This window comes from Anabas testudineus, chromosome 3, assembly GCF_900324465.2.
Source record: "Anabas testudineus chromosome 3, fAnaTes1.2, whole genome shotgun sequence".
Lineage (NCBI taxonomy): Eukaryota > Metazoa > Chordata > Actinopteri > Anabantiformes > Anabantidae > Anabas > Anabas testudineus.
Window position 1 is genome coordinate 5461110 of NC_046612.1, and position 24026 is coordinate 5485135.

Sequence of the window (24026 nt, forward strand, 5' to 3'; positions counted from 1 at the left end):
AAAATATTGACGCTTGGTTTTATCATTTCATCGGAGTGATTCGAGGATCGTGACAAACATGCTACAGAGCAGAGAAGGTGTAAAGAAAGAATGATAAAGTATTGAAATGCCATCTGACTAGAAAGATGGAGCAGAGGAAAATGTCACCCAAATGATGACCCATAAATCACAGGCCACAGTCACGCAGACAAGGCCTAGAGACAGTCTTTAGCAAGTAGCATCAACACACAAATGATGTTCAGCCAGTGGCAAACATTTAGCACCAGACTCCATCGCCTCTGAGGCTGCTGTGCCACAGATCTATGGATGATTCAGAGCCCGGGGTTAGCATTTAGTATTAGCACTTAATGTCCCAGTGTGTCCCAGGGTTTGTTCTCAGGCGTTTTAGTTGAGCTGATTGAAAGAAAGAGATCAAATTGGATGATTTGAGGGAAGGGAAGAGGAGTCCTCACGGAGGCAACACATGCATTGTTCTCCTTGACCTTTATGGAGGGAAGATCTAGGGGGCTGAGGGCCCCCTCTCCTCAATTCAAGTTGTCCTCTAGGATTAATTAACCCCATTCTCCCATTAGGCCTCTGGGATTTGCATATTAGATTTGGGAACGTCCTGCAAGAGCCTCTATCCAGTGTTCATCCGATTTCTACCAGGTGTGATTCCTCTTAAAATTTACAGTATTCTGAGTCGTTTTAAACATATATTAGAGATCCTAGCAGCAGAAAAATGACAGAGGAGGACTCTAAGCCAGTACCCTTAACACTTAAGGCAGGTCTTGTTAAAAAATCCCCAAAAAACAGTCCAATCCCAAAGCTTTTCTTTATGTGTAATAGTGTAGTTAAAGCTGTGATCCTGTCGCCGCACATGACTTTGTAGGCTTTGGTTCCAGGGATGACTGTATCACATATTTTTTAATGTTGTAAGTCCCAGTTATTAAGTTATTAAGAACGATTGAATAAGCACAGAATACAGTGACGAACATGTAGTTCAGCACTCTTAAACCTTTCAGTGTTCTCCCATACGAGCGTCTTAAATGCATTGTGAAGACACTGTCATGATTAGTCAGAGAAGCTAATAAAATTAGCGCACAGATCATAGTTTGATGTCACTAATGATGTGTCAAAGGAGCCGAAATGTACTATTGTTCTGATCGCCTGTAGATGCATGTCTGTACAATGTGATGAATGTCATACTCCTAAAAGAAAGAAAACAAATTCACCATTCTTCCCCTAAAACTGGACCATTATTGTCAATCACGAGGATGGCTACAGAAAGCCAGAGGGTGCCAACTCACACAGCGAGCACTGGTCTCCATGGTCTCTCGATGGTCCCCAAGGCGGTCTCCTCTAACAGCTCCAGCTAATCTTCTTTTCATAGTCTTCATTACGACCTGTCAGCACATAAATTGACAGTAAATTGCCATGTTTATTAACACAACGCTAAAGCTGCATCCTTAACTGCTCTGCCCCCTCGTGCAAATGTTAACGTTTAACAGTGACCAAGAGGATCAATTAAGATGTGGCATAAAATGACGTTTCACCCAAACAAATCCTCTCTAACACACACACACACACACACACACACACACACACACACACACACACACACACACACACACACAGGGCCTCAGATTCACAATTCTACCTTAATATGCCTCCTCAAACATTATGTCCTCTGTTGATGACCTCCTTTGAAAACCTATTCAGACAGACACTTGCTCGCCACATATTTGCAGCTCGAGTAACGACGGGAAGGGCCATGCTTCATGGAGCACTGCATCAACAGAGTCTTGAGTCTGAGACTTGCTGCGGCCTTTGCCATATAACACAGTAATTACTAGATCAAATCTGTTCAAATTGAGGCAACGCTGTTCTGTGATCCCTCCTATACTAATCAGCACGCTGAGGTATGGCTATGCGACTATAAATTGCTGACTTAATTAAAACCAGGACCTCTCTGTCATCTAATTACAGGGAGAAAAGGTTATTGCTTCAATGCAATTTTCCAAATATGATTCCTTCACAGTTATTAAAGGCTCAGGCGTCGTTTATTGTTTCAGATTTTTCAATATGGAAATGGCCCCGGTGACAGACGTAATGACTCGGGGAAAACGCTTCATCTCGATAGTGGCCTGGCAGGGCCATTTGTCTAAGATAAGTGGAGCGGACAGGAACTGGGGAAATGTCATGGGAGGCATCCCATGATTGCTTCCACTTTACAGTTGTCATTAAACAGAGCAAAGGTTTCTTTTCTCCTATGTGGCAGCAATGAGAAGTTTATTAATCTATCCAGAATAGTAGGGGCGGTGAGTTATTATAACTATGTTAATTCACAAGAGAGAGGGAAATTGTGGAGTGTAATTGTGTGATGAGAGACTCTATATTGCCTGTTATTGTACAGTCAAATCAATATTCTACTTCGACTCCTTCAGCAGCTTTAAAAGCTGACGCAAAAAAGGTTGTAGGAGAGGTAACACAAAACTCATTAATTAGAGAAGTGCAAGGAAATCCCCAAAACACAGAGCAACCCCAAAAGATTTTTCAGTTATGATAAAGCTGCTATTTATACACATAATTGAACATTGATCCATTTTCATAAAGTGAAAATGTTTGAAAATATTTTTAGACACTTTATCAAATTTGTTCACAATCAAAAATGGAAACCTCTCCAGTATTTAACCATAGTACTTCATAGTACTAGCATAGTCCTGCCCCTTTGGCATTGGGGTTTTTAAAAAAAGGGCAAAAAATACAGGAGTGCACAGCATGGGGCTGCGTTCACTAAACAAGCAACAAACTCAAAACTATCTCTATTAACCATGAGCAAAATATGAAGTCTCAACTAAAGAAGGAAACAGAGGGAGTGCACAAAGCAAAGGAAGAGTCCAAACAACCCAGCTAATCACCAGCGTAGCAGGGGAATACATGGGCAAGGTCCATGGAGAGACGTAAAGTGATAGGGCAGCGGCATGGAGCTGGTGAAAGAAGTGAAGATGGTGAGTCTCAGGAGAGGACGAGCCAACAACTTGGCAACATGTGTGTGTGTGTGTGTGACTTACTGGTTCTTTAAAGGATCCTTAATGAGAAGATGCAGAGTAGGTGAGTTTGTAGGTGGAGTGAGGTGAAACTGGTGAAGATGGAGGAAAAACAACGGAGGACAGGGAGGAGCTGAGTGGGTGAGTGAGAGACACTGAGAGCTGGGCTGTGATAAGAGAACTAAACTCTGACACCTCTCTGTATTTGGCAGCATCATTCTCCCCCACAGGAGGAGGTAGGGAGGGTATTTTCCAGGACAGTGTCTGGTGGTTTCTGTTGAGATGGTTCAATTTTGACCAGACCAAAGAAGTTTCTCGCCCCCTCCTCTCAGAGTCCTTTAAAATCTGTTTGTCAAACTTCTGTCCAGCTTCTCGATTGTAAAGGCCTGTTCGATGTGCGAGCGCTGCTGATGTGGTCGTCGAGTGACCGTTCTTGGTCCACCTCCCTGACCACGGTCCTGCTTTCCCAGCTACAGTTTGATCCGGCTGCAGAGTCTCGGTAGAGTCCTGCCTTCTTTTATTTCATGTTACTGTGCTCAAAGCGTTAAAGATGTTTAAACCTGTTTCCTGTTATTTACTGGAGCTTGAAACAGATAATATTGATTTATCTGTCAATTATTTTCTTAATAAATAGTTTTCTTTATAAAATGTCAAACGTATACAGGGGGAGGACTGGCTTTAGTAAACCAACAATCAGAAATGGATATAATATCACACATGACAAGAAAATACATAAAACCCAGCTAAAAGCAACAAATGTTCAGTATTTTGGTTTAAAAATAAATCACTCAAAATTTATAAGAAAAGTTTCAGATTGCTGATCAACTGAGATCGAACATCCACAGGATGAAGCTTCTCATTCAACATAAGAAATAGGAGCGAGGGTTTCTGTTTGTTTCTCGTCTCTGTTGCACATAAAAATTAATCATTAGTCAAATCGGTAAATCCAGTCTGGGGTTTTGAGCACGGGGCAGGATGAGGCCACAACAGAACTGTACATCCTAGACACTAATGCTCTGTGTCTCCCACCATAGGGTTTTCTTAATTACATTAACCAAATGCCTTCTGCAGTGTGTGTAATCTCATGGTTAACTGAACATCCCTGTAGCTGCAGCCCCCTCCCCTCTCGACTCCTCAGTGAAATATTCATGTTGAAAGCCACTATTCCAATCTACGTTGTATTTCCAACATGTTCATTGCTGTGGTTATTCAGCCGTGCTACTATTATTTGAGAATAACCCATATAGTGGCCATGACTGTACATCTTAAAAGAAATAATCATAATAAAACATCCGGGTGAGATTAGAAACACATCTGAAGATTAACACAAAATCCAGTTTCTGGCAGTTAAAGGTTTTGAAGTATGTTTAATATTAACAAGTATTTTATGTGTAACATACATTTTAAGAGGTTTACACTGGTTTATACTTATATTTTTAGCATGTATCTCACTGAAAAAACACATTTGTATTTGTTCATGTCTGCACAACACACTGATTCAAATTGACCAGGCAGGGCTAATTTAAATACATTAACTATTCATTAATTGAATAAAGAGGCTACTTAGCCCCAGGCCGCCTTTATAATCATAAACTGGAGTGTACTATTTATGCAAAACAGCAAAGTGCCATGTGCTGGCTTATTATGCTAATGATGAATGGCAAACTACATGTTTGTCCTGCCCACGACGGAGAATTGGGCATGGCAGTGTCAGCAAGTTGTTTCCAGGGTACGTAGTCTGCTCTTCCTTATTACAGCATGTTGAGATGCATCTGAGTAATGTGACTCTTCTGGTCTTCTTCATGTAAATATGATCGCACCCCCAACCCGTGCAAACCCTCCTCTCCGTCTTTCTCAAAACATTAACTAAACTGGAACTCCTTCACACTCTCACAAAAAAAAAAACTTTAGTCTGACAAACTCTCTCCACAAGTTCCAAAGTTTTATTCTACTAAAAATGTTCTAGCAAAGTTACAAAAAGCAGCTTTAAAATAACTTAAAGCACCATAAGCATTGTTGAATAAATATAACTGAAAGTCACAGTGATACTGACTAAACCAACTGCAGTGAATCCAAAGTGGACTGGTCACATCCACTAAAAGGAAACGACTGCAGTTTTTAAACGGACCGGTGCACATGTGGTTTACAGAATTATTACCGGCCTTTAATAAACCTTTAATGGAAGTGAAGGGGGACAAAATCCACAGTCCCTGTTTTGTTGTTTTCAGACGCTGAACAATATATTAGAAAAATACATTAGCAGTTTGTGTTCATCAAATTAAGAAATTAGTTTAACTCAGACTGCAAAACAAGGACTGAAGGTGAATTAGAGAGGATCTGATAAAGGCCAACATGAATCATTAAGGCAAGAAAAAAGTGTTGACTGTTATTTTAAGTGACATTTGAAGATTAAAGGACACTTTACTTCAATAAATTTGCTGATTCTGCTTCAAAATGCATCACAATGCCAAAAGCTGAAGAAAGATAATAGGTAAAGTAAATCTGGAATAAGGAAAAGGTCCAAACACATTAGTGGTCAAACAAAAACTACAGACCACTGTGTGTTCAGCAGTAAAAGGCCAGAATACAAACCCTCAGTCTTCCTTCAATCTCCCATTGAGCCTCTGATTAACTCACTAAATCATTCAGTGATTTCTGTCATGGAACTAAACACTGAGGATTTGTCCTGTTGTGTTTTCAGCACATTGTTTCTGACTGAACTAACTGGGACTCCTACACATGCACATACCTGTATGTTTCACACACACACACACACACACACACTCGTGGTGGGTGAGTGTAGGTGCAGTTGGAAACCGGATCGTGGTGCTGAAGCAGCTCTGTGACAAGTTCTCACGACCCGTATTTCCACTTTAGTCCTCATGGTTTCACGCTGAGCCGTCCTGGCTCCACACTTTGAGTTTGCGCGTCATCTTGCAACGTGGCGCCTCAGTCCCTCTCCTGTTACCGACACCCGCTGCACCAATGGCGTGGATCCTCTGGGTGGACGAGGCTGGGCTCTGTCTGAAACGGACACGGTGAGTGGCTGTACGTAAGGCGGCAGGAAATCCCGGTTTGGTTGCATCCCTTCCTCGGGAAAAGGGACAGGATTGCCCAAAACCGATTTTGAGTGATTAGTGTAGGTGTTCTCAATGAATGTGTGTGCAGCCTCTGCTGGTGTTTGTAAGACTGGTTGTTGGATGCTGCAACACTGTAGCTCAGCGCTGCTGGAGACACAAACAAAGCTCGGTGCGTATCGGTGCAGCAGTGGTGCCACAGCCGCTCACTTCTTGTGCATCGTAGCGTCGGCGTAGGCCTGTTTAGAAAGAGCTGTTCTGGCCTCAGAGAACCCAGCTTGTTCCCCGACTGATGGACGTCTTCAGCTTCGTGTGCGCCGTGCTTTTGTGCACTGTCGTGGCGCACGGGAAGCCCACGTTGAGAAAAGAGAGAGTTATTCGTGATCCAGAGCAGAACCGCCAAGCTCACGAAGACAATAAGAGCTTCCAGTACGACCATGAGGCCTTTCTCGGCAAAGAGGAGGCCAAAACATTTGACCAGCTCACCCCCGAGGAGAGCAAGGACAGGCTCGGGTAAGGAAACATCATCATTACTCTGACGCATGAGCCGATTTTGAAATGTGCGGGTCACTGTTTCAGTCTTATTGCTGCCTTGAAGGTGTGGTTTTGTAAATCACGCACAATCACTTCTCTCCAATCTGACGCGTTGAACTGTTCAGGACATGTGCATTAAACTTTAACAACACAGGCACAAGTGCCCGAGAAAGATGAACAAGCCAACAGTCTGCAGTGAAACGGTGCGTTATTATGCCGCCGCTCCTAGAGAGTTAATTGCTCTCCAGAAATCTTAATTATAGATCTTCAGAGTTTCAGGTTGGTGGAGTTTGAGTAAAGCAGCGTGGCAGTAGACAGACTTCATATAGTGCTTCTGTCACAGACGTCAGTGCAGACACTTCATGTGCTACGTGGTTCTGTTTGTGCGCCTCTCCGTTCCTCGTCAGCACTTGGATGACAAGTTGGCACCGTGTAACACACATCAGCCCAACGAAAACGCTTTCCTGTGGCGGTGAGAGTGGGAGGACCCCTGTAACATCACAACGTGGCAACCCAGGTCTAAGAATACACCACAGCTACACTGCGTTTTTCACTGAAATGGGTTTGTCTGCTCCTCCTACTGGAGTATCCCTGAAGCCACGTCCCTCTCTAGTAAATGGTGCCATAGCTCCACATATTTAGTTTTTAATTTCTTCTACCTGCCAGTATCCACAGCTCATCATTCCCATAATCTTGACATTTGGGGCCTGTTCAGTCTCCATATCCATTTCTTGCCATTCATAATCCACTTAATGTTTCTGACAGCAGCTTTCTCTCTGTTCCACTTCCCTCCCAGTAAAATTGTGGACCGAATAGACAGCAACGAGGACGGCTACATCACCACAGACGAGCTCAAGGCTTGGATCAAACGTGTGCAGAAGCGCTATGTGTACGAGAACGTGGCCAAGGTGTGGACGGATTATGACCTGAACAAAGACAATAAGATTTCATGGGATGAGTACAAGCAAGCCACATATGGATATTACCTGGGTAGGAATTCATCCAGTTTTATAACCACACTATTAAAGTATAACACAGGGTTCAAACATGTGACACTAACCTGATTTTAATTCCCCCTCTTAGCCAACCCAGAGGAGTTTGAGGATGCCACAGACCAGTTCAGCTTCAAGAAGATGCTTCCTCGGGATGAGAGAAGGTTCAAAACAGCTGATCTGAACGGGGATGAGGCGGCAGACCGGGAGGAATTCACAGCCTTCCTCCACCCTGAGGAGTTTGATCGCATGAAGGACACTGTGGTTTTGGTGAGTTCATGTAACCACATGGTATATTCCTATGATTAAAACATGGTAGCGTAGTAAGACTGGTTTGTTTGAGTTTCCTCTGGGCGATGAGGACACTAACTGCAGGCGTTTAGATTTGTCCTGATAAACTACACTTCCTTCAAGTGAAAGTTTTATTACTTGTCTTCCCTCTGAAGAAATATTATTTAATTACAGGAACAGATTTGAGTTCTTGTTCCGTCTATTTAATCTGATGGTGGGACACTACTTGGATGAATGTGCTACATTTGGAAAACTCCGTAATGAAATTTTAACTCTGCCTGGAAATGATTGAGTTTCTATATTTTTTGGAACAGGTCCAGTGGGATGGACCGACTGTCCCATTTAAGACTCAATCTTTAAATATAAATTTGGCTTTGTGGAACAGTTGCATGGCAAATGTTAGCAGTGATGCACTACGCTGCCGTGTTCATAAAAGTTGTACTACCCATTTGACAGAGTTAATTATTTAAAAGACTCGTTTTTATGATGTCACCAAAGAACAGCTCAGCCAGTGGCATCTTCGCCGATTCTGGTGATTCTGGTTGAAGCTAATAAGAGTCCTTTTTTTCCCCCTCACAACCTGTGAATGTTTCTAAGAGATGACACTTTAGAAAGGATGTGATTGTGGTTCAGCTAATGGAGCTTGTAGTGCAGGTTTAGACAAGAACATGAGCTCATCTCAGTGAGCGCCAACTATTACACCTACACGTTTAGCCACATAATGGTGTGCTCTGTTTAAATGTTGATGTCTGTTCATCTGCTGATAGCTTCTTCTGTTACAACTCTCTGTTTTCAGTATTTGTTCAAGTGGTTTGTATTTGCCATGCTTAAAAGTTATGTTACTTTTTCTGCATCCCGTAAAATATTCTGTATGATCTACTTATTCAGGAATGGGTGCAGGAACAGATTCATACAGTGATTTGAATGCTCCCTGAATCTGTCATGTCCAGATGCATTGCAATTGTTGTACGTTGTTAACTAAAGATCAGTCTTTAATTAACCATTTAGTCAAATTCACACACCGTTAAATCCAAGACATGAGAGAGAAAAAGGAACGTGTTTGCGAGTTCTCTTCAGTGACGTCTTTCAAATGTTCTAAATGTAGGAAACGTTGGAGGACATTGACAAGAATGGTGACGGGCATGTCGATGAAGACGAGTATATTGGTGAGTTTTAAAGTTGAAATGCTTTATTGATCACATGGGGGAAGTTGTTGTGGAGAGCTGCTTCATTTAATGTATAATCCAGCGTTTACCTGCAAATTTAAACTTCAAAGTGTAATTGTCATGGCTCTTTGTTGTTTCAGCCGACATGTTTGCTCATGAGGACGGGGGTCCGGAGCCAGACTGGGTCAAGACTGAGAGGGAACAATTCTCTGACTTCAGAGACTTGAATAAAGATGGAAAGATGGACCAGGATGAAATCCGCCACTGGATTATGCCCCAAGACTACGACCATGCCCAGGCTGAAGCCAGACATCTGGTTTATGAATCTGACCAGGACAAGGTACTATAGTCTTCATCGTAGCTTCATCCTTCCTGTCAGGGATTAGATTCAGAAGGAGGTTTAGCCTGTTCAGACCTACTCTCATCTACATAGCTGCCATTATGGTGTCAGTTTCTTTTCCTTCATCTCAGTTTTAGCTATAGATGATTTTAACATTAACCTCCTCCTGTGCCGCCCTGCTTCCCATTTATGTTGAGGAAAACTGTCTCTGCCTTTTTAAAATTTTTTATGTGCTGAGCTTTATTCCAGCAGCATTCACCTGGTGTGTTTACTTCTCAGGATCAAATGTTGACCAAAGACGAGATCCTGGAGAACTGGAACATGTTCGTGGGAAGTCAGGCCACCAACTACGGAGAGGATCTCACCAGGAACCATGACGAGCTCTGAGCTTCCAGCGTGCGTGCACTGAGGGCCGATGAACTTTGTCTTCAAAGAGAGAATCAGAGACTCTTTAACAGCTCCTCCTAACACCACTCCACCTTTTCCTCATAGTAGTGGGACAGCTGTCAGTGTGTTGAGTTTTACACCACCAGTGTAAATACAAAGCAAGAAGAGAGATGGGGGTCGGTCCCACAACTAACGCTAAGAATCCATCCCAGTGTTTGTACTGATGCTTCTGTTTCTGACATTCAGGAGCAAAGCAAGGACCCAGTGGACTTAGTTTTCATCGATGGTGCCTTCCAGCCGCGTCGGCGGCTCTGCTGCCTCAGAGATCTGCCTAGAGATAGTCTTTTATAAATCTACGCTGAGCTTTACGTGAATTGTCAGATACAGAAAAACTTGCGATGTTAATGTGAAACCTCAGCTCAGAACTTCTCTGCTGATTTTATTTATTTATCAAATAACCTCTGAACTTTAGGACTGACAGGAATACAGTGTTCAAATAGATTTTTGAAATTGGAGACGCATGTTGTTTCTTTTAGTGTTTTTTTGTTTGTTTGTTTGTTTTGTTTTTACTAGTCAGTTGTTTTAATGATATTTTTATTAGTTATTTCTTTAAGAGCTGTTTACTAACTGATGTTCAACAGCATGATTTTTGCACGGTTTTGGTTTTAGTGTAGCCTGTGAACAAACTGTTAAAGTTAATTGATTTTGAACATATATTGTACATTAGGTTTAATACATCTGATGAGTTCTGTATCAAATGTACTAATTGTTTTGCTGCCTTTCATTCATTGTGTTGCTCATTAGATACAGTAGTCTGTACTGTAGTTTGACCAGTTATCTGGCCATGAAAACATCCATATTGAGGACCTGTATGTCTAATAGCTCTTTACGGTGCAGGTAAAGCACGGTCTTGAATGCAACGTCGAGTTATATCACAATTTCAGAATTCTTAACAGGTATCAGTAATAATCTACATGTACCTGTGGATCATTTTAAAAAGCAGCTACAATATTGGTGTTATTGTATCAAGCGGTGTCCTACTTTTCTTTTCTCAGGTTCAGATAGCTACGGTATTTCAGGTTTGGACCATTCAAGTGCTCAAGTCTGAGTTCAGCCTTTTGGCTCACTGAACATCAGGAGAAAGTGAAAGCCGTTAACACTTCTCCAGACTAATTTCACTTTGAACACACACACACACACACACACACACACACACACACACACACACACACACACTCACACACAGCAGAGATGGAGTTAAACTGACTTGCTGTGGCTGCTGGCTGTTGCAGTAAAACTCTTAGATGTAACTGAGAAAGCAGCTCTGCCACCCAGCCTGTCCCCTCTGCTTGCTCATGTGGAACATATGGATATATGTGTGCCAGTTAGCAAGACAAGTCAAGCGGGACCAATGCGATAAAGCTCATTAGGAACAAGGGACAGTGCGATGTATGTGTGGGCTGTTTTACTCTGTTATAATGTAGGATCTTCTTCAAACCCTCTGAGACCGTGACTGCAGAGGCAGAAATGTTTGCAAAGCTATTTTTCAAATCGCCATGCTTGATAATTCTAATTTACCTTGACATTTTCAAGGTTTGCACAACTTTGTAACAGGGCAACGTGACAATAACATCATCATTTCATTTCAAGATTAGCAGAAACAGGTTAGCACCTTCTGGCATGGCTCCACTTGTACAGCATCATCGAAGAATAAAAATCTCTTTTGAAATTAATTCTTTGTTTGTCTGACAAAACGCTCCAGCTCTGAGGAACAAAGTGGAGGTGTTGTGTGTGTGTGTGACATTTGAAGTTTTTAGTTATTTTTAGTCTGGATAAAGCCCATTAGGTAATCTAATTATTGCTCTGTTGCCTTGCTAAAGACTGTGAGGTCAATCTCGCTTCATACATTTGAATAATTGGAAGGCCTAAAAACAGTAAGTAGCTCAATGTACTTCGTCCAGATCCCATATGAGGTTTGTCATGTGTCAGGGTGCATCTGGGTGTCTGGGCCAACATGTGAGTGAAGGTGGAGGAGTATCAGTGGTGCTCAGAGATGTAAAAGAACCAAATGTGTGTCTGTCTGTGCAAGATGGGGCTCGTGTACTCTATGTGTCAAGCCTGCCTTGCGGCCATGTTTAACAGCCTGCCCCTCCTGTTTATGATAGGTTCCTAATCATTCACACTGGGGGAGTGTGTGTACAGTAATGCCTTCAGACGGTTCTCATATGAGTGTCTGCGTAGATCAACCTATCTCCACTGACAATAATGAGCCGTCCGGGTGAGAACAGGGTGGAGACAGTGGGAGAGGAGGGTCATAAACAGTAGCATATTAATGTGTACAACCTTGAGCCCTCACCCCCATCCAGCATTATTTTCACTTAGTCTTGTTCACCAACAACAAGATGCCATTTCCGTATCAGCAATTAACTGCAGCAAACCCAAAATGACTGCTACAGTTAAACCGCCTGCATAACACACTGTACAGTGCTGGAAGTCCCTGCTCAGCTCCTCTGCTGCTCTCTGACTCTCCACTCATCACTGTGCCCTATTTTTATTTTTCCTCTGAATTTTTCTGTTCCCTCATCTTTGTCTTTTATCTCCTGTGTTTGTTCCTTCCTTCCAGCCTAGGGATTTGTAGCCCACGGTGTTGTTTGTAATGATCTTTGGGACATCTGACCCATACTGTGCTGACGCTTTCATAACAGGCTTTCTGCCCATTACATAATATCATGCACACTAACATAAAGAGTGCAACCTCTGTTCATTATTGAGCTGTTAAGACAAAACATTTTATATATATGGGATATTCTTTATTTTTCCCTTCTCGTTGAAGATCAAATTATAGTTGTGATGCTGAAACTGTAGTGAGTGAGTGAGATACATTAACTGAAGGAACATTTACAGTATTAACACCATTTATATTATTTTTGTTATAATTAGTAGTACCTCTAGTAATTCTCACTATTTCAGTGGTTTTATTTATTCAGTTCTAATCAGTCAACTACACAATTGCACACAAACTGTGTTTTCAATGAGGACATTCAAACCAAAGAAATCACAGCCAGTGTGTGCACAGATGATGCACGATGTATTTACCTGTGAGTACTCTGAGGTAATTCCCTCTGCAATTTACCAACCTAAAGCGAGGACTTTACATTCTGTAGTCACATGAATTGTATATTTCATACAGATTTCAGCTATTTAGATACAGTTTTAATGAATCAACATACATATAATAATGATTTAATCCTCACTCTCACTTGCTCTTTCTGGTCAGTTTAAAGGTGATCACTTCTTGGTGTATTCAGGATTTTTCCACCAGAGATTTTATTTATTCCTGTAGAGTTGTTGTGTGTGCATGTCACATGAATGTAGGCTAATTCAGTGCATGTTTCTACTTCTGGACAATGAAGCTTGAAGGAATCCATCAATCTTTCATATCTCAGAGAAAGTGGTGCCCCCCCTCTCTGGGTCGCTACAGGACACTAGTCCTCCTAGTGGTCACAAGATGGAACAAGTGGAAATCTTGTGCATTTTTAAATACTGAACCTGAGCTCGTCCATCATCGTGCCTTTTTATGCACCTATCAATCCGGGGTAGATAGAGAACAAGCCAATAATGACTAGACAATTAGAGAGAAGGGTTTAAAGAGCAATCTATTTCAATTTAAGATCCATAAACCTAGTGAGTTGGTAACTAGAACTGTTTTTGGAGTAATGGGCTTTGGACTGAAGTCAGGGTGACTTTAAATCAGCTACAAACAGTTTTTACACGACTGCTTCTCCCTCTTTACTTACCACTCTTTCTGACATGTCACTGCATATATTATATGATATATACGTATATGAAGAGTTGTTTTAGAGTTCATAAAGTGAGGGTGGAGGCTGTGCTATCCCATCGAGACTCATATCTTTGGACAAAACGCCTCTCTCGCTCCATTTGTCAACATTTGTCTCCCTCCTTTCTCGGGTCCTCTTTCCCCGTGTCCCTGCATCTGGATACCTTTGGGATGAAGGGGTGGAAAGGGGAGACAAGGCCTTGTTTCATTCTCTCACCCCACCGTTCCCCACGGGCCTGGAGAAGGTTTGTGATCTTGTATCTCACATGATAGAGACACATCTAATCCTGTTAGGAGTTGATATCTTCCAGCGGAATAGAGAAGACAGCAGGAGGGAGAAAGAGCAGAAGATGAAAGACACGGTGGTTGAGGACAGGAGGGAATACTCAAACAGCTCTATCTGTCTCTATTTGATGGCCCACATATTGGTTTTGGGTTAGAGTATATTCATGTGTGTTTGTGTTTCTGTGCCTGTGTACCCTCATGGGATCTTTCCCGGCTGCTGCCTGCATATCTGACAGACTCCTCTCAAGGTGTTTTCCCCTCACTGTATTCCTGTATCTGCTCCATCTCTGCTCCCTGAGTGAGAAAGTTTACCCTCTAGGCCCCATCTGAGCTCCAGGCCCCCAAGGCCTCTGCATTCCCAAAGCTCCTACACACCGGAGCCCCTTAGGCTCCCTGCTATACCACAGGGAATGCCCCCAAGAACCCCTAGGCCCCCCAGACAGTGGAGCAGCAGCTCTGCACAAGAGAGCTAGCCCAAGGGGAGGGGTGGTTGCTGTCTGGGAATACAAGTAACAACATGCTTCACTTAACATAGGAGCAGACCCTTGTAGCGCCTCCTGTTGGTGCAGCATTATACTGCAGCGAGAGAGAAAATGTGGGCCTCCTTGTGACCCCGTTCAGTTTCGTCCCTTGGGCCTCGACCTTGTTAACAATCCCATGGGGCTCATAGAGGCCTCTGTGCACTACATGTGCATTGACCTTTCCAGCTCCCCGAGGCTAAACAACGTCTTTTTTTCGTCGAAAGAATTGCAGCAGGAGCTGTATGCTGATGTTGGATGTAGCTGGGACTATGACATGTTAAAAAGTGATATTACACCTTATTAGACCAACTAACTGTTCATTTAATATAACTCTAAAGCATGAAAAAAGCAAAGGTTAAAACCTGCATATGAGGCCTGATGTGTGACAGTGATGTTGTATCACACTTGCATTCAAAAAGAAACCTATTGCACGGTGCACACGGTTATGGAGACTGTGAAGCTAGCAGGCCTGCTGTCCTACAGATGTCTCAGGCTATGCATTACCAGGTGTACGTCACCTGAGATTACCCACGCTAACACCCCTTAAAGGCAAACAGCCAGCAGTACAGCTGAGGGGGCATCTGGTGGCTTGTGTGCATGCAAGAGTGTGTGTGTGCGTATATGTGTGTTCATTAATTTAGATGGGTGGTAAAGTTTGGCACAATGGGAATGAGCACAGACGTTTGTTGGGTTATCAGATATTATATCCCCTCCCCACTATTTCCAATCTTCAAGAGTCAAGAATCAAGATTTCTTCATCATTTTGAGTGGGAAATGTCAATCAGGTAGCTCAATATAAGGATAAGTGCAACGTGCATTTGAATGTGTGTAATAATGATGGAATGAATGATTAAAGATGTTCAGTGCAAATGCTCCTCACACTCTACACAGCTTTGTCAGTCTCCAGTTAAGAGTGAACTGGAGTGAGTAAAATGTTCAGCTCCTCTGTCCCTCTGATCTTCCTCTGCTTCCTGGGGCCCCTGCAGGGAGAGAACAAAGAGCAGCACTTCTTAATCAAAGTGCATTGGATTAAGAAGCAGAAAAAAAAAGCCGAACATCACAGAGATACTACCTCGCAGCCATTATGTGGATTGGAAAACAACTTGAATCACCACTTCAAATGAGCCGTCTGTGACTCTGAAATGGGAGAGCGGCATTTTAATCTCTCTGTTAGTTTGGTGTCAAGGTCTGCTGCAGTGGAAATGAAACAGACGTGATGTGTTTGCACATACAGTGCTGTACGTGTGTGAGTCAGTGGCATTAGTAAACAGTCTACTGTGGTTTCTTGTTGGGAACCATCCGCTAAATATATAATGCTTGCATGTGCGTGTTTACATCGCTTTTGCAGGTTGGTGATACAATTAACCCAAAGAGCTGTGTAACCACTGTTTGTGCCTACACCAAGTCATATTTTATTAACATAGCTGCTGTAGCTGAATCATCCCATCTCTTACAGACTTGCAAAGGAGCTGACACACAAATCCATCCACATCATCTATATTTGATGGTTCGGGGCAGATTTTGAACACGCCTGTTTCTCATTTTTGATGACATTAGCACATTTATGGGCAATTGTAAAGTGCATGTGGAGAAGATGAAGATGTAAGAGCATTTGTTTTCTGATCAGTTTTGCTGGATGAATGATTGTGTGAGAATAGAGCTGAGTTTCAGGAAGAGGGGATTTTACAGAGCATGAGGCAGAAGGCGAAGCTTTTTCTTGGTTAAAATGTTATGCTCTCTTTTACTTTGATAAATGTTTAACATATGCAACATCTGTGGTGTCTCGGGTGGAACTGGTATGTTCACGACACAGACTAAACTGTGAACTAAGCTGTAAGTAGTATTATGATTTAGACTCGTTCAAGCGCTCCCACTTTTTGTCCCATCTGCTGCACTAAAAAGCCTAATACTGCCATCATGTGGCTCATTCATGGAAAGTGTTGTTCTACGCTAGAGGCTGTTATTTAAAATACAGACTTGAGTGCGAGCATGCAGAAGGGGGCAGCCGGTGAAGGATGACACTGAGGTATGTGTGTTTTCTAATGAGATTTATTGGGGTCCAGATGGTCCTGGTTATAAAGATGTGTGATGGACATGTAGGAGGGTGAGACCTGCACCCTGTCAAAGTCACGTGGGGTGCTGCTTTGCTGTCTGTCACACCTCTCATCCCCACCACTCATAGGTGGCCCCTTAAACTGACAACACCATCACCTCCTCATTCTCACACACACACACATGCACACATTACATTACTTATATACCATCGACACGGCTGTGAATCAACATTTTATAGACACAGAAATTAAAAAAAGGTAAGCAAACACAGATACAGAGCAGTTAGGTGAGTTTTATGTGTACTGTAAGAATATAAAGACGTCCACATTCCCCAAAGCTAAAATTCTCTGTGTTAAACTTAATGGACAAATCATGGCACACGGTCCATTTCCTAAATCCAGTTTACACGGTCCAGCACATTTTCAAAGTGACACAATTTTAACAATAAAACAAAAGCCAGTGCAAGTGTACAAAAATATCCAAATAGTGTCAACATTTTCCTCATCTTACACAAAAATCCTCTTGGCTCAGAATAATTGTGGTTTTGTACCCTCTCAAAGTCAAATAACCAAAACGAGTACTAGTTGAGGATCATCTTGAAGATCTCGTAGCGCATCTGCAAGTCTTTCTGGAGGTTTGAGCTACGCTCACCACTTCAGCGAGTCTGGCAAGGCACCATAACCACGGCCCAGGCTCTAAGTGTCTTTGTCTACTAGCTGGCACAACACAGTGTCACCTTCTTCTTTATCACCATCCTCCTCCTCTCGCTGCTCAGATGGCAGGCTGCAGCTTGGTCAGGTTCCTTTGGTGCATGCTGTGGTGGCGCACCAGCTCATCAGAGCGGGCAAACTTCTTCTGACAGTTGGACCAGCGGCAGGTAAAGGGCTTCTCACCTGACAAGAAGGGGACAAACAAAGAGGAGCAGGGGACATTGTTGCTTTAGAATAAATTCAACTGAGTGAATGTGAATTAAAGTCGGAAGGACCGGATTAACAAAAAAATTGAGAGGTAAGAAAATAAAGGTATACCCACTTGTTTTACCTGTATGAGTCCGAGTGTGCGTCTTAAGATGGTCTGACCGTGAAAATGTTCTCTGACACGTCTCACACTGAAAGGGCTTCACTCCTACACAGAGGTGAGGGTGGTTGCAGCCGTGACAGAGAGAAATTAAAAACAGGGTGGAGTGAGGGTCAAAAGTTGAACTATTTGATTTGATGAAGCAATCACTGCCGGGAGCATAACAACCTGAAGGTCTGTAGGGAGTTTTTACAGTTTCAGCACATTTTCATGCGTATTATTAGTAATGATACTAATGAACTGGTCCCTTTGTGTAGTGAATCACAAGAATTTATCAAACATTTATAATCCTAATTACATCATAAAGTGTGGTATTACTTCACTGCATTAAACTCACTAAAATGATTTGATTGTTCATTTTAAATCCCAAAGCCTGCTTCATAGCCTTCTCTATGCTGCTAGGAGCAATATTCTCAATTGGAAATAGCAACTAGTCTTTAAAAAGGATTACCTCAAAAATACCTTTCAAAAAAATAAAATGGTCTCTGTAGGTAAGATAGCTTGATACCAGTGTACCTGTATGTCTGCGCTGGTGCCTCTTTAACTGGTCTGAGCGAGAGAATCTGCGGCCACAGTCTGTGAAATCGCACTGGTAAGGCTTCTCTCCTGCAAAATAAACCCCCAAAAATCCTCATCGTCACCACAGAAATTACAAAATTAGCAAATTCTATCGCAGGTCTCGTGCTAGTTCACCATGCACACACCACACAGCTACACCCATTCAAACCTGGTCACAGAAATACATCATTTTTACATTTAACTTTGTTGTCACTGTAATTTATAAAGCGAAGCCATCGGGGTCTCACCTGTGTGTTTGCGGCCGTGCATCTGCAGATGTGAAAGTTTGAAGTACTTCTTGCTGCAGCCAGGATAAGCACATACAAATGGACGCTTCTCATTGGCCTCTGAAGGCCTCACCACTGGATGAGCAATACTCTGTACCCTTCTGACATCCTTTAAGAAAGAGAAGAAGAAAGAGACAGACTTCATTTTCAATCTCTGTGTGTGTGTTTGTGTCTGTGTGTACATTTTTGTTTGTGCAGTGAACTCACCTGAAGTCCTCTGAGGACACTGTGTGTGTGTATGTGGTACTGTGCACTGACGAGCATGGGTGGAGGCGGGGCTACAGGGTCACTGTCGTAGTTGGTTGTATGGCCGCTGTTGGGCAGGGGCAAATTTTAAAATGAATTAAAACCCGACATGTTTTAGCAAAGCAAAGCTTAGATGTATCAGATGTAGGTCATTCATAGATACTGTAGGGAGGAAAGAAGCTTCCTGCCTGAAAATAGTGATGGGATCCCACATGGACATGATATTTTCTGTCAAAGTAGCTTTTGTTATTTCAGGTGGAGGAAAACGTGATGTCACTGTGTTTAAAATTTCATCAAACTGCACATACACAGTCCGAGTAGCTCAGTAGATGAGCTGAATTTTAAGTATTAAATGCTTAAATAATGATTTTGTGGGACATTACATTTGCTCACTGATTACTTAGTCATGAATGTTTAATGTTATAGCAAGTGCACAAGATTTAACACACATTTTTAAGCCTTTTAACAAATGAGGACCAATTAAAATGTCCTTACTTTACAAATGCTTAAATCAGTCTCTACAGCATACAGTTTAAGTACAAGACAGCACTGATTCCTGTTTTGACTAGGCAGTGGGCCAACAGCCATCTGGTCAAATCCTTCTCTTCACCACCACAAACAGCGGTCAGCACTCTCAATAATACAGTGTTAAGTTAAAAACAAGAGAGAGAGAAAGAGAGAGAGAGAGAGAGTCACCTCTTCATTGAAGATGCCAGGCTGTTCATTTGGTTCCATGTTACACACTCCAGCTGAGACGCCATTTGGTACAGGTTATCACTGAGAACATACAGCACAGACAGTAGCCATTTCATTTTGTGTTATGTTATGGAGCAAGGTTATAAGAGATAAGTTATTTTTTTATTAAGAAGTTATCTTTGGGAAGGACAGAAATGAGAAAACACCATGTTACAGAGCATTCTTCCTGTCATTTCTCTTCCTTGTAGGGATAATGAAGATGCTTCATTCAGGGGAACTCCAAATGGTTGGCTATTAACACATCCTGTCCACCCTGCACACTCCTCGCTGGCTTCATTAAAAAACATGGGCTCTGAGCCATTCTTTACCTTGGCAGATCACACTAGAGCACACACACACACACACACACAGTACAGAAAACACACATGCTCGGAGATGTGGTTGTGCACTCTGCGGGGGTGAGTGCCTCTGTGCCTAGTACACCATGGTCCAGTCCATGACATCACTCTGTCCTCAGTATCATTAGAGGTGGGAAACAGTTTTAGGGGAATTCTGGACGGCATTCCCTGAGAAGTCCTTGAGGGAAGGCTCGCGATGGCTCGCTAATCAGCTCAGAACTATGTAAAGCTGTGGAAAGACTCACTGATATCTGACATGTATATACAGTGTGAGTGAGCGCGCATGGTGCTGTGTTTGTTTGAGGGTTTCCAGTTCGAGTTCGAACAACAGTGAAGTCTTCCCTCTTCTTATCAACTACTGTTCCAGTATTTGGGTTGCACATGTTCCTTTTCTCCAACAACACTGCAGGGCGGCATTCAAAGAATTTCATCCTAATTTACCCTTTCAGATGTTTTCATTTCAAGTTGGAAACACGTTCAGAGGTTAACATAAGCAGATTCTCAGCCTTAGTCAACAAACCCACACTAAACTCTCACTTTCACTGAACTGCTGCTTCTCTCCTCATTTTTCCTCAGGTTAGACACATCAACAGTAGATCACTCAGTGTTTGTTTTGGCCTGCTGAGCACCAGTGGGCAGCACTTAACCTCAGAACAAATTAGGATTCACAATCCAGACCATGCAGAGGCAGGCGCAGGGCTTCAAGTAGGATCAGAGAGAGTTCACACTTCTAAAAATTAGCAGAAAGTGAGTGAGCTGCATGTGGCGTTAGTGGAAAGAATCTGACATGATTTGAGGAATGAGGAGTCTGAAAACTTAGGAGATGAGTGGAATTCTGAGCCGCAAAGGGGGATTCGAGGAAGCAGGAGTCAAATATAGCAACAATAAACACAAGCGGGGACAGATGATTTTACCTGTTGTAGTTTCTCAGGAGCAGAGCTTGGCTGTTTGGACAGGATTCTGGAGGATTGTGGCAACCAAACATGGGAGGAGGAGCTGGATACTGCTGGTCAACTAGACATAGAAAATCCAAAATTCATCAACACTTACTGTTTGCATTAATCCCCAGATGATGACGTTTAAAAATGACTTGCTAAATACCACAAGATAAACATATCATAGATCATATTTCATTTTACAAAACTAAGAAAACACACAAATATTTACATTTGAGAAGCTAGAAGCAATTAACTTCCTGTTTTTCTTTTTGTTAAATAAATGACTAAAATGAATAAAATCATTTCTAATGATTTTTCTTTTGATCAACAAACTTATTAATAAACCAATAGTTTCAGCTTTATCAAAGTCGAGCTGCACCTTTTCCATGATCTAGTAATGTCAGGCATAAAGACACAGACACACAACTGCTTTTTTTTTTTCACAGAGCGAACAGGTCAAGTAGAAACAGTGGCCCTTTTCAGGTTCATATAGTATATCGGTCCCCAGACAGTTTTTGACATTCCAGCAGAGTCACATAAAGCTGTTTCCTCAAGTTATCATTTCCAGAGTCATTAACCATACGTATGCTTAAAGAGCGAGAGGGAGAGGGTGTTTATATATGCCTGGGCTTGTGGCTGTGTGCAGACAGAGGTGGAAGGAGATGATGGAAAAAGGATAATAGCGATTCTGTTGTGATATGAAAAATGACGGGTTACTTATATAACCTTGCTGTGACATGACAGGCTTCCAGTCTGCGAACCAATTTAGTGAAAACATGTCAGGATGCAGACAGTTACCTATGTTGTTTGGCGGCGACAGTGTGTCCTCGTGTTTGAAGGACAGGCTGGAGAGCTGAGGGGTGTGGTGAGTCGGTGTGTGACCGTAACTGGGGTTGCTGTCTAAACCCACTGTTCCATAACCTGAAGAGAGAAGTAGTGGAAAGTTAAAACAATCCTATTTGTCTGCTCAAATCATTAGATTAGACCTCACGAATGACTGTAACATTCTGAATCTTAGTCTCCAGTATCTGGTCAGTTATTTTAATCCCCTTGGTAGCAGCTCTTAGTGCCTGGCAGCGTTACCACTAAGAGACATCTATCAAACTACTAAATCCTCTTTCCTTGTAACATATTCTTTTCCCCCCATCTATCTTTGGCCTTGTGGTTGCAGTATTTATGGCAGGTGGAAAAAAAATTTGGCAAACACACCACAGACAGACTGAAATGATCTACTGTAAATTATGCTCAGTAAAAAAACACGGATGAGTAATAGTGAATTGCCTGCATGCTAATCTAATTACAGTTATTGAACTTCAAGAAACACGGCCTCTATCAGTGCATTACTTTAGTAAATTATAGATAATACAGTAAGTTAAATGTTGCACTACATACATGAGAAACACATGTACGACAGTTATTTAACATGCAGCAGATTTTCTGCTGGATCCTCAGTCAGACCTGAGAGGGATGCTGAAAAAGACAAATGACCCCACAGACTCTTAAACCCTACAGAACACTAAGCCGACTATTTTATCATTTCATCAAAAACTAGTTTCCTTTGGGAAAACAAGACTCACTGCATATTGTTAGTGAAGGTTTGAACCTCTGACCCCTAAGTAACAAGCCTCAAAAGACAGAGTACTAAAGGGTGTTTACAATAAAAGTAGAGGCATCAAACAGAGACAGAAAGAAATTATACTTGATTCTAGATTAAGTTTCCAGAAAAATAGCAGTTTAACCCTCTCCTCTGTTTTGTGCTGTTCTAGAAATTAATATTTAAAGACATATAGTTTGAGCTCTGAGTAAGATTCAGCATGTACGACTTCTGTATTTTGACCGTGATAGTAAAACACGTCACTAAAGTAAATGTGTTTTCTACAGTATATCTGTATTTTTTATTATAATTTTCAAATATATTGTTACTTGCAAAAAATATTTGCATTAATTCATTGAATTGCTGCTACGTTAGTGTATATGCAATATCAAAAGTCAGTAACAGTGATATGTAAGCCTAAAAAAAGCTCCTTTTAAGTGGAGTAAATGACTCAACTGCTATATGGAAATGATGATAACGCTGCATCAAACCAATACCTTTTTAGGTGGTTTTCTACGGGTTTATTCTTGGTAAAGTTCATAAAATACTTTGTACATAAATGCTAAAAAAGTACCTGCACTTGATAAGGATGCAATAGTATTATGATTTGAAATCTAATAATAATTGTAGGCACTGCCTTTGACAAATGGAAAAATAACGTATAGTATACGTGTAAAAAGATCTGATAACACGCTTGGATTCATCTACTCTTCTATAATGTGAAACAAGTTTAAGAAATGATTAACAGTTGTTTTGACTCTACCAGTGACTGGAAATCAAACCATTTTAGCTAAAAAGAGCTGAAAACCTCAGCGGAAAAGAATTATTGGAGCTTTCTGCCAGAGCATTAACAGAAAACTGTCAAACTTCTTCCTGATATGGGACAGAGTGACCCAGTACAGCACAAAACATCCTGCTCAGACACAACACTGTTGACAACCCCTAAACATGGGCTTACATTATGAACACATACAAGCGCAGGACTTGCATTTCACTGACTGGTGTGTGAATCATGTTTCACGTCTCCTACGTAACATTAAACTCAGTGAGCAGGCTTACCCTCGCTCCTGGGTACAGGAGGACTGTCAATGCAGCTCGGCAGATATGTCCCATTGGGAAACACTCTGGGTTGACCTGTAGTTGGTTCTCCAAAGGCCCCGACTTGACAGGGGCCTGGGCCTGTAAACTGGCCTGAGAAGTGCACCGTGAAGGCCCCGAGTCCACAGTGAGGATCCTCTATGGAGTCTGCCGTCCCCCAACCTGGCTCCTGCTTGATGAGGGAGTGGTGAGAGGGCAGGCAGCTGTAGGAAGAGCCAGGGTGGAGGTCTAGCAGCTGGGTCCACTGGCCTCCACCAACAGACATCCCACAGCTGCCACCAGCTCCTGGTAAGGATGGCACGGGAGGCGCCAGAGGTAAGAGGGTCAGATCTCGAACATCTGACCCCATCGACATGGCTCCACACGTTTCAGTCAGCATTGGTGAAGGCAGTAGAAAACAGCCAAAAGAAGGATGGATGGTATTCCAGTAGATGACACCGCTGGGAAATTAAAAAGTCACACAATAATAAAGGTCTAAAAATGTCACAAAAACAATATTTGAGGAAACAACAATCATGGAGCTAAGTCTTCTGCAGGAGCATCAGTTCTCTCTACACACTAGAAGTGCCATTGTTGAGATGATGACCACAGCAACTTCAGGGTGTCAGTGCCTTGTTCC

The 24026-nt window shown here is 42.2% G+C and overlaps 2 protein-coding genes across 3 annotated transcripts; one reads left to right on the top strand and one right to left on the bottom strand.

Moving 5' to 3' along the window:
• Positions 1-6043: 6043 nt before the first annotated feature.
• rcn1 (reticulocalbin 1, EF-hand calcium binding domain) lies at positions 6044-11549 on the top strand. Its single transcript, XM_026379158.2, has 6 exons — positions 6044-6619; positions 7437-7630; positions 7724-7902; positions 9029-9089; positions 9230-9429; positions 9709-11549. Exons 1-6 carry the CDS (start codon positions 6399-6401, stop codon positions 9814-9816), a joined length of 963 nt encoding a protein of 320 aa, XP_026234943.1. The 5' UTR covers positions 6044-6398; the 3' UTR covers positions 9817-11549.
• Positions 11550-16476: 4927 nt separating this feature from the next.
• Positions 16477-24026, bottom strand: wt1b (WT1 transcription factor b). Of its 2 annotated transcripts, none has more exons than XM_026379171.1 (9): positions 23369-24026; positions 21514-21636; positions 20692-20791; positions 19380-19460; positions 18645-18750; positions 18399-18546; positions 18109-18198; positions 17557-17640; positions 16477-17408 (listed from the first exon to the last, which is right to left on the bottom strand). In XM_026379171.1, the coding sequence occupies exons 1-9, from the start codon at positions 23784-23786 to the stop codon at positions 17287-17289; spliced, it is 1272 nt and encodes a 423-aa protein (XP_026234956.1). In that variant the 5' UTR covers positions 23787-24026; the 3' UTR covers positions 16477-17286. The 2 variants fall into 2 exon arrangements, with proteins under 2 accessions (XP_026234956.1, XP_026234955.1); XM_026379170.1 differs by having other exon boundaries at positions 17548-17640.

Excerpts from the sequence above, each read along its gene's own strand:
- rcn1 (XM_026379158.2), top strand. The coding sequence starts at position 6,399 with ATGGACGTCTTCAGCTTCGTGTGCGCCGTGCTTTTGTGCACTGTCGTG. Across the intron at positions 7,631-7,723 it reads CACATATGGATATTACCTGG|CCAACCCAGAGGAGTTTGAG; the intron begins GTAGGAATTCAT and ends TCCCCCTCTTAG. Across the intron at positions 7,903-9,028 it reads TGAAGGACACTGTGGTTTTG|GAAACGTTGGAGGACATTGA; the intron begins GTGAGTTCATGT and ends TTCTAAATGTAG.
- wt1b (XM_026379170.1), bottom strand. The coding sequence starts at position 23,786 with ATGCTGACTGAAACGTGTGGAGCCATGTCGATGGGGTCAGATGTTCGA. Across the intron at positions 18,199-18,398 it reads GCACGGCCGCAAACACACAG|GAGAGAAGCCTTACCAGTGC; the intron begins GTGAGACCCCGA and ends TTTATTTTGCAG. Across the intron at positions 17,641-18,108 it reads GCACCAGCGCAGACATACAG|GAGTGAAGCCCTTTCAGTGT; the intron begins GTACACTGGTAT and ends ACCTCTGTGTAG.